The sequence below is a fragment of the Mus caroli genome, unplaced genomic scaffold (genome assembly GCF_978045245.1).
Source record: "Mus caroli unplaced genomic scaffold, Mus_caroli_1 scaffold_12, whole genome shotgun sequence".
NCBI lineage: Eukaryota > Metazoa > Chordata > Mammalia > Rodentia > Muridae > Mus > Mus caroli.
This window is the reverse complement of record NW_028227267.1, coordinates 119,534,645-119,549,349: the sequence shown is the minus strand read 5'-3', so window position 1 is coordinate 119,549,349 and position 14,705 is coordinate 119,534,645. Positions and strand designations below refer to the sequence as shown.

At 45.0% G+C, this 14,705-nt stretch overlaps 1 protein-coding gene across 1 annotated transcript in view; it reads right to left on the bottom strand.

Moving 5' to 3' along the window:
- Nucleotides 1-3,379: 3,379 nt before the first annotated feature.
- Nucleotides 3,380-14,705, bottom strand: part of Clybl (citramalyl-CoA lyase) — a 223,200-nt gene continuing 211,874 nt past the window's right edge. The window contains exon 8 of the mRNA XM_021181768.2: nucleotides 3,380-3,667. Coding sequence (XP_021037427.1) covers nucleotides 3,572-3,667 — 96 coding nt within the window. The 3' untranslated portion in view covers nucleotides 3,380-3,571. The remainder of the gene's footprint in view (nucleotides 3,668-14,705) is intronic.

Sequence of the window (14,705 nt, the reverse complement as noted above, 5' to 3'; positions counted from 1 at the left end):
CGGGGACACTATTTCCCGACCTGTCTCTAGAGCAGTGGGGGCCAGTGTGGCCCTGTGGGCAACTGGAGACAAGGCTGAAGAAAGTCCCTAACTTGCCTTCCCAGGGGTGCCCCCCAACCAGCCAGAATTCTCCTTACCCTTTCAATAAAACATGACTGTGCCGATACAATCCTCTATACATTAAAATGAGTTTGTCACAGATTGTCATTAAGACCTCAGTAAAACAATGAAGACATTATTGGGCACCCCCCCCCCTCGGGCAAGGTATTAAAGGCATAAAGCAATCGACACCACACGGGTCCTATTGAGATTAATGAAAAAATTATGCAAAAAGAATCGCAATTTCATTTTCCCGTGACGAGGCTTTGCATCCGCCCAGTCATTCTCGCATCGCACCTGATGATTTATTAAACTAATCTGTGGAGATCAACCGCTGATGTTCTCAGCTCAATCTTGTCCTGGCTCATTTTCTAAGTAATTGTTTCTCATTAGTTCTGATAATGTTTTAATAGTGTTATCCATAATTTAGCCCCCTAGAATTAATAACAAGGGGGTGATACAGGCAAAGTGGCTGCCATTGAGCTACATAAAAATATAAACAGGTATGTTTTTTTAATTAATCTGATGAGCAGCCAAGTCCCCTTCCCACCTCATCACCCACGTCTGTGTCCCTACGGCAGACTCGGCCTTGGTGGTTCACTCAGCCTTGGTGGCATTTCTCTTTGTCTGCTCCTTACTAGGGGGTGTGGGTTGGAGAAGTGGGATGCCTGCTTCCTTGCTACTCCACGTTTTAGATTTCTGTCTCCCGGGGAATGAGGGCCATGGGACTCTGGCTGGCACCCACCTCTCTTCTGGGGGCCCTTGTATCTTCTCAGATGACTGGCAATTGGCCTACATGTTTGTCTCCTGTGGGCCCCTGTCTTGTGATCCTAAAGTGGTATTTCTTAATTATGAAGATGATTGATCTGAGGTCTGAGAAGGCTTAGCCAACGAGAGAGATAGTTTTGAGCTGGATACGGTGAAGTGCATCAGGACTTTGGAGGAGGACAACGCAGGAGGACTCTCAGGAGTTTGATGCTAGCCTGGGATACAAATCAAGATTCTGATTCCAAGGCAAAACCAGAAACAAACAGGGTGTTTTTGTGTGGATAAGGAAGTTAGGGGACAAGGATTCTGAGATACTCTAACATGGTGAGGACCTAGGAGTCCCTACCACTGTTGTGGAGTGGGAATGGCCTAACTAGGCCCTGTTCTCAGTACCACTTTGAAGGGTTGCTTTTTGTTTGTTTGTTTGTTTTAGAGACAGGGTTTCTCTGTGTAGCCATGGCTGTCCTGGAACTCACTCTGTAGACCAGGCTGGCCTCGAACTCAGAAATCCGCCTGCCTCTGCCTCGAAGGGTTGTTTTTCTTAAGGTCTCCATGACTTCTACCATACAGGTGGGGCTTCCTCAGAGGGAGGCCCCTGTATGCTTGGGGTCGACCTGAACGACTGGGATGGAGGCCAGAACATGTGCCCCTCATCTTTTTTAGAGCCAACAGCTTATCTGAAATCAGTACTGCTCTAACACTCTGAGCGTGTGTACATGTGTGTGAGTGTGCACAAGCATTCATGCCCTCCATTCCCTGGAGCTTATGAGCAGTCTTTGTTTCCACCAGCATGGACCCCTGTGGGTCTGGCTTACTTTGTGCACACCTGACTTCATGACTCCCAGATGCAGCCTGGGGCCTGGGTGTTTCTTACCCAGAGTGCCCCTGTCCTCTGTCCTGAAGCACCAATGGCCAGAGGATAGCTGGATCTTCCCACTCCCATCTGCCTTTCCAGAAACTCTGGGGAAGCACAGGGCAGCCCAGGTGAGGAAAGGCTATCTCTCAATGAGGGGAAGGAGAGACACACAAGGTTCAAAGCAGGTGGCCCCAGCCCAACACAAGTCTCAGTTCTGTTTACAAGCTAGCCCTTCAGATCCCTTGCTTGTGAATACCCGTGTCTCAAGAATATGTTTCTCCAGATCCATCAGCTCTGGGTTGGCTTCAGCCACTTGCTAGCCAGGGTGTGGTTTTCTCCTTCCTACTTTGCACTGGGGTGCATGGTGGCCATGGTAACAGTAGTTTCTGACCTGGCATTGGTGAGATGATGTGGTATCCACCTCCTAGGGTTTTCTGTAGGAACTAGAAGGATAGAATCAGGGGTGAGAAGTAGACTGAGGGATGGGGCACACACCAGGGGCCATGAAGGGAATCCACCAAAAGGGCCCAGGAGGAGGAGGAAAATGAAACTGGAAAACAACTGTTTTCTATTTACAAATTTAAATAAACAGAACAGCCTTCCCCTGTGGTGTTTGTCTAAGAGGAGCAGCTATGCTGCTGAGTAGGTCGTGAAAGGGTTGGTGCGGAGTTTTAAACTTCCCATTCTGCTAATTTCTTAAAAGAACAGTGGTTCAGAGTCTCTGCACAAAAGCTCATGATTTAATGAGGGAAGAGAAACAAAATCTCCGCTTGCTGGTGTTTCAGACTTCATTGGCGTCCTCTGGCACGCACAAGTTGCTCCTCGGAGGCTTCAATACCCTTTCGCCTTCAGGATAAGACTACAAGCTGAATAGAGAACAATGCCCGGTTGTTATGTTTGTTTACCCTTCCTACAAGCTGGGTTAACCTCTTCAGAACAGCTTTACTAAGCCCGTTAACCACACCACCCATATGACCCACAGCCTCATTTCTAATGGGATGCAAATCTTGCAGGGGGCCATATGCACCAGCCCCGTGGCTTTGTGTCCTCTAGACATACAAGTTTATGGCTGAGAGTCCCATCCTAGCCCTACATTTACAGAGGGGGAAATGGCCTCAATGGCGAACAGTTAAGCAGGGAGACAAAGGGGAGAATGGATGGTCTTGTTTTGCCTGCATTGATTTTTTTTTTTAATTGCCAGTAACTGTTGACCCCAAGTATTCACCCAAGATGAGAGCTTTCGGGATCATCATATGGATGGAGCCTTTGGGGGACAGTGGCTTCTCCAGAAATCAGTTTTGAAAGTTGATGTTTTTAGAAGCGTCCATAAGTCAATACAATACCTAATGGCATTTTTAATATCCTCTTTGTTGCCTTATCCGATAATTCATAAAACTGCTGAAACCTCGATTTTGATATTATCCTTTTAAAAAAGCCCAGCCTTAAATTTATCTGTGGTGTCCTCTGTGCAAATGAACAATATTGGAAATATTTCCTAATAAAAGAAGAATGAGGAACATTCTAGAACACATATCAGAATATGTTTCATCAAGGACTTAACTTCTTCCCACCTATATTTCCTCCCATGTCTATCTCCCTGTGAAATAATAAACCGGTATTTATAACACATTAATAGACAATAGCAAAACCATAAGCTTAGACTCCAGAGGAAGAAAGTTTATTTTTAGCATAGCGGGTCAGTAAGATAAAAGGGGAGGGGGCGTTGTGACTAACGTGAAATGAGGTCCTGATCCGGCATGCTAGCAAGCTGCCCTGGGTACTGCGGTTTGTCTTTAAGAAGCCCACAGTATCCATTCAGCCCGCCTGAGGAGGGCTTCATTTAACAGATCATTTTTCCTTGATGGATGTGGCAAGCGTAACAATGTTCTGGGCCTGCTTCAGTAATGGCATGTCGATCATACTTCCTCGGAAAGTAAAGGCTCCCTGGAAAACAGAATACAAACTTCCTGAAAGAACGCTCGCAAATTATAGGCTTCTTTTCTTGCGCACACCCTTGTACCACCAGAACATTTTAGATCCCACCTGAGTTATGCTGACTTTCCTGCCCAACTTTTGAGAAAAATCAGAGCAAATTGCAGGGGAGAGATTTCTTTTTATCCTCCTACAGAGGCAGGGAGGGGGGAAAAAATCCTTCAGCTTTTTAAGAGAGGAAAAAAAAAAAAAACATAGCAGACACAAAACATGGTAAACTGTTCATTTCAAACCCTTAAAAAAATCAAACGGAAAACAACTGCGGAAGAAAATTTAAATACTTATTTCATTTGAAATCTTGTGTGGGATTCTGAAGCAGTAATATATGCTCTGGCCGGTGATTACCGTTTTTTAAAAAGTGCATCTGATGGTTAGTTGCGAATGCTTCCTTCTTGCCAGACATAGTGAAGGTGTTACTCCAGGGTAATGAAAAAATCTGAGCAAAGACACCATCGTCCTGTTGGGACATCCGAGCCAAGGACAAAGAAGTCTTTCTTTGTTGACCAAAGTGGGAGACATCTCTGCTGCCCCACCCGTCACCCCCCTGTGTCCCATCTTACAGATTCTCTATTTCTTCAACCTTCTTCAAACACTCATTTAGACTGGCATATGATGTAGGTCCTGTTCTGGGTGGGTTAGGACAGGGGCCCACCATAGTGCTCTTCCAAAGTAACATGCCTGGGAAGGGTTAGAGTTATGGGTAACACTGAGTCTCCCAGCTTCACGCCTTCCCTTGAATCAAAGAGGGGAAATTCAACTGACAGAAGGTAGCAGTCCCTGATCCCAAAGTATCTGTGTTCTTGTTTGATTTTTGTTTCTGTTCCTCTATAACGTAGGTTGCCCTTCAAGGCAACCCTCCTGCTTCAGTCTTCCAAGTGCTAGAATTACAGGTGTGAGCCTTCATATCTAGTTCCATGTACTTTCGATCTTTATTGTTGTTTTTGAGACAGAGTCTCATAATGTTGCCGCAGCCTGGAACTTTCTACGTAGACCAGGCTGGCTTTGAGCTCATTGAACTCGGTCTGCCTCTGCCTCCTGAGTACTGGGATTAAAGGTGTGTGCCACCATCCCCTGGTTTTCCAATGGGTTTTTAAAAATTATTTTATTTTTGAAGTGCTGGAGATGAAACTTGGACTTTCTAGGCCATGGCTCTAACCCCTGAACCATACCTCCGCCATGGCTAATCACTTCTCTCTCCTTCATTTTACCTGTTGTCAAGGATGTGGCCCTGAGAGAAAGAACAGGTGCTCCTTGGAGATCTGGAGGTGGGTGAGCCACCCTAGCCCTTGATAGTTCAGTTATATGCAGCAGAGCCCATTTCCTGTTGCATAGGTTAAAGTTCACAGTCACTATTGTACTTGCTGGTTTTACACAGCGCTGCTGAGATGGACATGCTGGGAGCTACCACGAGGGTTATGGGGTAGGAGAAGAGAGTGAACTCATAGGAAGGAATCAACAAAACTCCATGGCAGAGAATCCTTGGCAATATGTTCAGATTTTATCCCTGAATGAGGCAGATTTAAACGCATACATAACCAGAGTTTTTTTCTTACGAACGCCTGTTCCTCTTGGAATGAACCCAGCCCTCAGGCAAACCCGTGTGACCTAAAATCCTATATTTGGGTCACTTTCTGGTCTCCCTCTCTTTTCATACCCTTCAATTGGCCCATTCCATACAGCCTAGAGCTAATTTGGGTCATCTAGGACCATGATGAATTTTATGAATCTGGTTGGGGAGGTTCCCCAGGTTAGCACTGCATGGAAATCAGGGGTGGATCCCACGCTGTTTTACAAAGCAATCATCTAGTTTTCCCATTGGAGCAAGTTACCCGCCCACACCCGAGTGGATTATGACCCCTGTAAAACAGGGCATCTGTCCTTTCAAGGTTTAGCTAATGGGCTGGCAAGAGAAAGTTAGCCTAGGTGCACATGAGATTTAAAAAACAAAACAACAACAACAGAAAACCCATAACAAACAAACAACGCCCCCACCCCCCCCCCAAAAAAAAAACCCACTACCTACAAAAACCCTGATAAGTCTGGGTTCCAGCCTTGTCTCCTGAAGCTGTGTAGAGACAAGCACTCAGGGAAGAGAAATACTCCCAGCTGCTTTTTGAGACCTGGAGAGAACATTTCGTTCTTTTGTGGGGACATATGGAGCCTGATTTCCTTTATTATGTGGGAAACAAGATGTATCACTGTTCTGTTTCCTTGTCTCTGTAAATTGAGGACTTTGGTGTTCAGAATGAGAGGATCTGGCATAAATATCCATGCCTTCATACATCATAACATGACTCTTTTTTTTTTTTTTTTTTAATGTATAGATTTATCTGGAAATGTAAACAGTCTGGTGGTCAGAACTTGCTTTTAAAGATGTCACTTGTCAAAAAGCCGTTTGGATTTTGGAGACGACAGAAGAGTTTCTGTCTCACTGGCTGCTGCTTTTGGAAAACTGACATCCCATCCAAAAAAACGCAAGGAACTCTTATCAGTCCAAAGATTTGGGTTATATTTTTGTTTTAAAGATGCCTTTAAGGAGCTGGAGAACTGGAGCTATGGCTAGGAGCCACCTGCTCCTGCTGAGGACAATTTGATTCCCAGGGTTCATAACTGTTTGTAACTCTAGTTCCAGGGGATCCAGAGATGGCACTGCAGGTACTGCATACACACGAGGCACATATATACACGGAGGCAAACATTCATATACATAAAAGCAAAGAAGTCTTTTTAGAATTCCTTTAAACAATACCATGCCTGTGACAGAATACTCAGCTAACCATGCTGGCAATAACTATAATGTTTTTAATTATAATAGCTATAATGTTCTGAACAGTTACTAATCTCAAAGTCCACGGATGGGACTTTATATAACTTTGCTTCATGAATACTGCCCACAACCACACAGAGTATAGATGCTATCATTCATCCTATGAAAAACCTTTTGAGGAAGCTGAGAAAGAGGCTGTTGGCAAAGTGCTTGTTTCACAAGCAGGAGGTCTGGACCACAACCTCCAAGACGCGGGTCAAAGGCCAACACAGCTGCATATACTTGTGATTCAGTGATGGAGAAACAGAGAGTGAAGGATTCTCGAGCAGGCTGGCCAGCCAGGCTAGCTGAATTGTTTCCCTGTGCTCCGGGACCAGGGAGATACTCTGTCTCAAAGACAATGGTGGCCAGCCATCAAGGAAACCTGTCAGTGACCTCTGACCTTCATGTACAGCTGCACAAATGCACAGAAACCTTTTTCATTTCGGTAGAAAAATGCAATTAAAAAAAGAAAGTGTGTATGCTGACAGTACAGCCGTGTTATCGACACCCACAGTGCTGTGCAGCAGAGCTCCAGATTGCTCTGCCTTGCAAAACCAAAAACTATACTAAGCAAGCAACTTCCATTTGTCTCTGTCCCTCCTACCCAGCTTTCCCCACACTGCCATTCTCCCTTCTGTTCTATGGCCTTTATCCATTCTCATCCTAGAACTTAAGAACCTGGGTCAAGTCTATCCCTCAGCTCATCAGGGTAGAATGGGAACAAAACACTTGTGTGTTCTCTCTCTCTCTCTCTCTCTCTCTCTCTCTCTCTCTCCTTTCTCCTCCTCCCCCCTGCCCCCCCCCCACCCGAGTGTGTGTGTGTGTGTGTTTGGATTCTCTATGTAACCCTGGCTGTCCTGGAACTTGCTCTGTAGACCAGGCTGATCTCAAACTCAAAAGATCCACCTGCCTCTGCCTTGTGAATGCTGGGACTAAAGGCATGTGCTACCACCACCTGGCTCCATGTTTGTTTGTTTTTTAAATTATTATTTTTTTATATTACACGTATATGTGTGCATCTGTATGTGGGTATGTACATGGGACTATGGTTGCCTGTAGAGTCTAGAAGACAGATTGGACCCCTTGGAGATAGAGTTAGAGGTGGTTGTGAGCTGCCTAATGTGGGTGTTGGGAACCGGAACTCAGGTTTCCTGCAAGAGCAGTATATATTCCTAACCACTAAGCCACCTCTCTATTCTCAAACATGTCTATCTGATTCAAATCCTGTGTGTTGTTAAAAGCTTTTGGATTAAAAATGTGCTGAGCATGTTTTGTGATTAGCTGAATCGGACTCCAATACAAAAAAAAAAAAAAAGTCTCATTCAGCTGTGTTATTTGTGTTGGAGAGGTTGTGTCAAATTGCAGATTCCAAGTTCAGTCCCACAGGGTTAGATGCAGGAAGCCTGGAGACTGGCCAGGAATCACCTCATGATTCCCATGAGTTTGTGACCTTGTGCTTCTGCTGCTCTGAGTTGAAGTTGAAGGCCAAGTTATGAGTATATGCTTGCAAAGCGTAAGACCACTGGAGCCTCTGAGATCTCTTACAGAGTGTCCTCACAGAACTTAGTAATGGACATTTCTTAGGTTAGACATCATTCAGTGGTCATCCATCCACTGTGGACAGAAGATCAGCCTACGTCAGGCCTTGGGGAACCACTTAGGACAGGAGGGGAAGACTCCACCCCTGTGCTCTAAGAGCTTCCAGTTGTGGGAGCAGACAAGGAAGAAGAGCAGCAGCTACCTCAGGACAGATGAGATCTGTGACTGTATTGGCTTTTCCCAGTCAGCATTTTCCTCACCACACTCACACCTCCATAGACATGAGGCTGTACACCCAGCACACTGTATACACGTTCCATGACAGTTGCCCCAGGGCTCAAGCCCTGCCAGTTTTGATTCTACAGTGACCGATTGTGTCATTTGTCATTGAAGATCCCTGGTCAGTGCACGGGCAATGCTTATGGCCTATAGGTCTGAGACTTAGATTCCTGGATGTAAGGGGCAACATTGGCGCTCCTGTCATCTGTATGGGGGAGGGGGAAGCCACAGGTTCTAGATTTTGTGACAGTAAACTCATTCCTGGTGATGATAGGCACATAGGGATGATAGCCATGTAGCTTAATTGTAAAGCACTAACCTGGCATACCAGAGACCTGGGTTTGATTCCCAGCACCACAAATGACGTTCAGAATGGCCCTGAGGTAACATGAATTTCCTCCTCCCCTAAAGCCTTTTCAGGAGAATGCAGATAGATGAAGTTTTCTAGGGAAAGTGGTTATGGGTGGCATGGGAAAATTGATCACAGTGACAGGAAACAGTCACAGTTTCTGGCATTCAGAACCTGAAGTCTTTTGTACCTTTTTGCTTCTCTAGAGCACACAAAGACCAGTTTGCCAGGAGCTGACACTACTACAAATTCTTCCTCTTTCATACCAGGGTGGAACTCAGGCTTCACACTTTGAGGCAAGTCCTCTGATACTGAGCTGCACACCCAGCTCAAATGAATACTATACTTCCCCAACTCTGCCTGCTTTCAGATGCCAAAACTGTTGGATATTCAAGGGTGTTCTCTGGCACGTGCAGGTAGGGGTGTTGCTGTGTGCAGAGGGCTCTACCTCAGTACCTGCTTCTTAAGGTGACACCCATTCCAACGTGACACTGGGTCTTTTGCTCAGACAATTGTTTCCAGTGAATTTCTAACATTTTTCTTTAAAAATATTTTTATGTTTTGGGGGAGGATGACTCAGAATCAGGGTTCTCTTTGAGCCCTGTGGGTTCCAGAGATCAAACTCAGGCCATCGGGCTTGGAAGGAATGCCTTTACCCACTGGGTATCTTGCAGCCTGTGCTTTTGTCGGTGTTAGTAACTGTCAACTTTCCAGGCCAGATGTTGGCTTTGAGTGGGCCTGAGGTCAACCTTGGGAGTCTTCCTCAACTGTTTCCTCCTGATGTTTTAAGACAGCCTGGAGCTTAGTGAATCAGCCTGGTGGTCCTCGCCACCTCAGTCCCGTCAGTCCCATCATTACAGGTACACCATACACCCAGCTTTTGGTAACCCCCTACCTAAACACTCCCTCCCCTTTCTTTACCATCCATCAGCTATCCTACTGGCAGAATTCTTGGACAGTTTGGTTGTGATGTTCACTCTAGCATGGTAGTTTGGGTGCTGTGGCTCTTTGGTTGCTAAACGGGGATCTCATTAAGAGGGGGTCCCCCCACTTCGGTCTGACTGCTACATTTGAGGTGGCCTTGTTCATCTGCTTAAGTCTTAGACTGCCCTGGGATTCACTGAACCAAGCCACCACCTCCCTAGTAGGGACTCTACAACCTTGCTCCCACCTCAGCACCTCTGCCGTACGCTCTGCTCTCATTCTGAGGTCATTTCCTGTACCTGACAAACTCCTGATGCTTCAAAGTGTCTAAAGATGACGTCCCAGTGGAGTTATTCGACCTCCTTGGTCATCATCTGCTCTTTCCTACAGAACTGCTGTGATAGGTCTTGTCTGCCCTCCTCTGTCATTGCTGGTTTCTGGCTGTCCTTTTCTCTAGGTTGGGAGCCTCTCTTGAGGGTTAGGCCAGTTACCCAGTACCTGGGATCTCCCAAACCATGCACCTAGACAATGCATTGTAGAATATTGGCCTCGAGTGTGAAGGCTGTAGCATTGAGGGAGAGGAGAGAGGGAGGGGAAGAGAGCAGATGGAATAAGGAGAAGCTACAGTTTTACTGGTTGTGATTGGACCTTTATTTTTTTTCTTTAAGTTTTGCTACTGTACATGAATGCTGGGTCCATAAGTCACTGACACATGCAGTGAAGGTTCATACCAATTGGTCCCAGGGACCTGGAATCTTGCCATTTACACTGTCAAACTGTGTGGGACCCTGGCTCACAACTCTTTAGGTACTTTACCATTCAATGTGGTTGAAGCCTACAGCATGCTTGTATATGTAGGTGTAGTTAGGCGAGGTCTTCCTTATCACTATGTTAGCAGGGAATATAGTGATGTGTCCCTGACCTCATGAAGTCTTCACCTAGTGCAGGAAAATGCACTAAACGATCATCTCTAGGAAGGATAAAGTATAAACGAGCATGTGGCCCAGTGCAGTAGCCCAGTGTAAGGCAGGTACAATATGGAAGAACATTCAGCAGGAGGCTCAGTAAAAACCTGGTGGGGGCAGGAAAAGAGTGACCAGGGCACAGGGCAGTTTGTTCCCAGTGGAACTCAGATCTGGGCAATTGACAGGACAGGACAGAAGATGGAATTAGACATTTTATCTGCAAGTGTCTTTTTGTATCCTTGATCCTTCCCAGGTCTGGTAAGATTTCTGGTCAGTTGACCAATACCCACGTCTCCAGCAGGACACAATGGCTGACCTTGTGTGAATGACTTAACGGTTTAAGGAAAATCAAATATGTCATATTTGTGGTGTGAGAAGGCATGTTGTAGAGAGAGAAGACAGGATCAGAATAGGGGCAGGGGCAGTTCAAGCAAGTGAGAGCTTGGAGAACAGGTGGTCTTAGTTTTGTCTTTTTAATTTGTTTCTGTTTTGTCAGGACAGGGTTTCTCTGTGTAATCCTGGCTGTCCTAGAACTCACTATGCAGGTGAGGCTGGCCTCAAAGTCAGAGAGATCCCTCTGGCTCTGCCTTCAGAGTGCTGGGATTGAAGGCGTGTGCCGCCACACCGAGTTGATTGTATTTTTATACCTTTACAAAATATTTTCTGTATTTGAGACAAGATCTTGTTATATAGACCAGATTGCCCTAGAATTTACTATATAGCCCAGGCTGGCCTCAGACTTGGGGCAAACCTCAGCCTCAACTTCCTCAGTCCTATTTCCAGAGATAAGTTCTCATTTATAGCTTGATGAAGGCATTGGTGCATGCACACACACACACACACACACACACACACACACACAAAACCGATGTGGAGGTCAGAGACAACTTCTGTAGCTGCTTCCTTCCACCACAGCTCCTGGGGGTCGCTGGGGTCACCAGCTTCCAGACAAGTGCTTCTCTCCATTGAGGCCTCATTTCAGCTTTAGAGATGCTAAACAAAACCTGGGCTTCAGGGTCAGTTAACCATCTTAAGAAACACGTGACAAGGAGAAAAGAATAGGGCTAGAATCTAAGCCTTTCCTCCAAATCCCAATTCTTGCCCCTAGTCAGTGAATCCAGCATGTAACTGAGGAGAATAGCACCTACCCAAGGCCGTCAGAAAAAGTTGAACATTTAATGCTCTTTTTTTTTTTCTTTTCGAGACAGGGTTTCTCTGTGTAGCCCTCAGCTGTCCTGGCACTCACTTTGTAGACCAAGTTGACCTCGAACTCAGAAATCCGCCTGCCTCTGCCTTCCAAGTGAGGGGATTAAAGGTGTGCGCCACCACTGCCCAGCCCTATTTTACATACTATGTATTTACTATGTATTTATTTAAAATTTTAAAGACTAATTTATCTGTATTGTTATTTCAGAGATATTAATATGCAAGATAAAGCTGAAAATAATAAAAAAAATAAATGACAAGTAGAAGCTACATCAAAAAATAAATTCACCAGCAAAATTGGGAAAAGCTAAACAATGCCATGCTGGAATTTGAGTTTTTCACTCACAATCCTTAAGGACTATTAGTAGAAACACCAAAATGTAACAGTATGTGAGTGACAACTTAAGTCTTTAAAAGAACCACAACAGTTTCTAAAAGCAATACAAGTAGGGACATTTGATACTTAAGCACCCTTTTGCTTTGTGATGCACATTTTAAAAGTCATCATGTAGCCAGGTGATGGGATGGTGGTGTACGCCCTAAATTCCTGTACTGAGGAGGCAGAGGGATGCAGATTTCTGTGAGTTTGAGGTCAGTGTGGTCTACAGAGAAGAGAGAGTTCCAGGAGTCATGACTACACAGAGAAACCCTATTTCAAAAAAAAAAAAAAAAAGGAATTTACTGGAGGCATGGGAGGTAAGAGATCATGACCGGTTTTATGGTTTTTGTTTTAACATTCGATTTGTAGTAATAATTAAATGAAAATTTAACAGTATTTTAAAATTTAATCCAGCAGTCATTTACTTCTACTGCCAGGTAATTTTCAGACACTAATTATATCTCAAGGGTGAACCCACATGAACCACAAAGCACATTCTATCCGGCCTTTGATAGGCAAGCCATTGCGTGGTCATAAGCATGCAACAGATCTGAAGCGGGTGGCCTGTGCACCTGACTGGAAATGGGGGTGGAACCTGGGTGGGGGTAGCCTGCTGAGCACCCTGGGAAGGTCCTAAGCTCCTGCCTCAAAGCCAACTCAGAGAGGCTGTGAGCGTCCAGCTCCCAAAATTTCCTTAAAGCCTGGAGAAGACCCTCCTAGCCTTCCCTAAACCTTCTTAAGCTACGTGGCTTTTAGAAGCTATGGAGCACAGAGCCATTGGTGTGGAACAGAACACAAGCTTTTGTGTGGTTGCTATTCAGCTCTAGTCAGGCCTGTCCTGAGAGAGTACTGGGAACCCTGTGTGTCTGGTCACATAGCAGGCATCCTGCAGAGCCGATGTTTACGTTATGATTCATAACAGCAGCAACATTACAGCTATGACGTAGCAATGAAATAACTGTATGGCTGGGGTCCCCGCATCGTGAGGAACTGTATTAAAGGGTCACAGCATCAGGACAGGTCCTAAGGGGTTGTCCTCCACAAGTACAGGTACCTTTCCAGACTCCATTCTTCCTCTCTAAGACGATCAAACTCGCCCATGAGGTTTTAAAGATCAAAGAAAGCATTCAATGGCCCTACAGGCTCTCAGTCAGTGAGAACTAACTGTTAGTGGTTTCACCGCTGCCCCTGAATCACCTCTGCAGTGATAGGTCTACCACCACCCAAATAGAGGCATCTTTATTCCAATTGCTACTGTACCACCAGGGTCACAGTTACCATGATTATGGTTATCTCATAGCCAGTCATGTTGCTACTGATATTGTTAGTCTAAGATACTTTTACAAAAACATTTTACAATTTATTTGGGGGTACAGGGCATGAAACTATCACAGCGTACATGGGGAGGGGAGGTAGGGTACAATTTTCAAAGATCAGTTCTCTCCATCTACTATATGTGTTGTAGGGAACTGAATTCAGCTTGTCAGACTTGGAGATAAGAACCTTTACCCACTGAGCTGTCTCCCTTCCCTGGCATGGCCAAACAGAACATGGCAATGGAGAACACAAGCCTAACTGGTTTAGATTTCAGAGTGGCTTTAACGGTTTGAGAGACATTAGCATTGATAATAGGAGTCCAGGTAGATACAAACTGAACTAAACAGCCACAGGTTATAAACAGGACTATCTCTTTAAGAAACTAGATTCAAGGTCTGGAGAAATGGCTCAGTGGTTAAGAGTGCTGGCTGCTTTTCCAGAGGTCCTGGGTTCAATTCTCAACACCCACAGGGCAGCTCACAACTGTCTATAACTGTCCTCTCTTTTGGTATGCAGACATAACACAGACAAAATACCCATATATGGAAAAATAAATAAATCTTAAAGGAAGGATGAAGAGAAAACTAGATCCTGGAATGCTAGATATCTGACAAAGACAAATACATTTTTGATAATTTAGAAAGGCAGAGAAAACTGCTCTCTCTCTCTTTTTCTTTTTTTGAAACTGTTCATTAAATATCCAGATCAGAAAAATGGCAAATGGTCAGAAGAGTCTTTAAAAACAGAGTGAATTCTCAGAATGTGAAAAGGGGAGAGACGGAGGGATGAAGAGGCAGTGCTCGCACTTAGCTTTGTAAAGAGGAAGCATAAAATGACCTAGCTCTCACTCTTTGTGGAAAACGAAAGAAAGGTATGTGTTATCCTCGGTAAGACTAATTTCCTAATGCAGGAAATCGGGAGAGTAACCACTCTGGAGCACAACTTTGGAGGGCACCAGGCTGGCAAGGTTGATGCAAAGGAGGAGAGCTGAGGTAAGCCTCTGAGATGATGATCTTGATCTGTGACCAGTCTGTGCAGGTGGAGGTCTCTGTGGACCAGAGTCATCTTTACAAAGTATAAGGGAGATCCACAGTCCTTTCTATTTAAAAAGCTGTCCTCAAAGCCTCTGATATAAGATAGGCAGGTAACAAGAGTTACCTTGAAAATATCTGGGAGAATGACCCAAATGGAGAGGAGCCTTTGTTCTCAATATCTTGGATAAG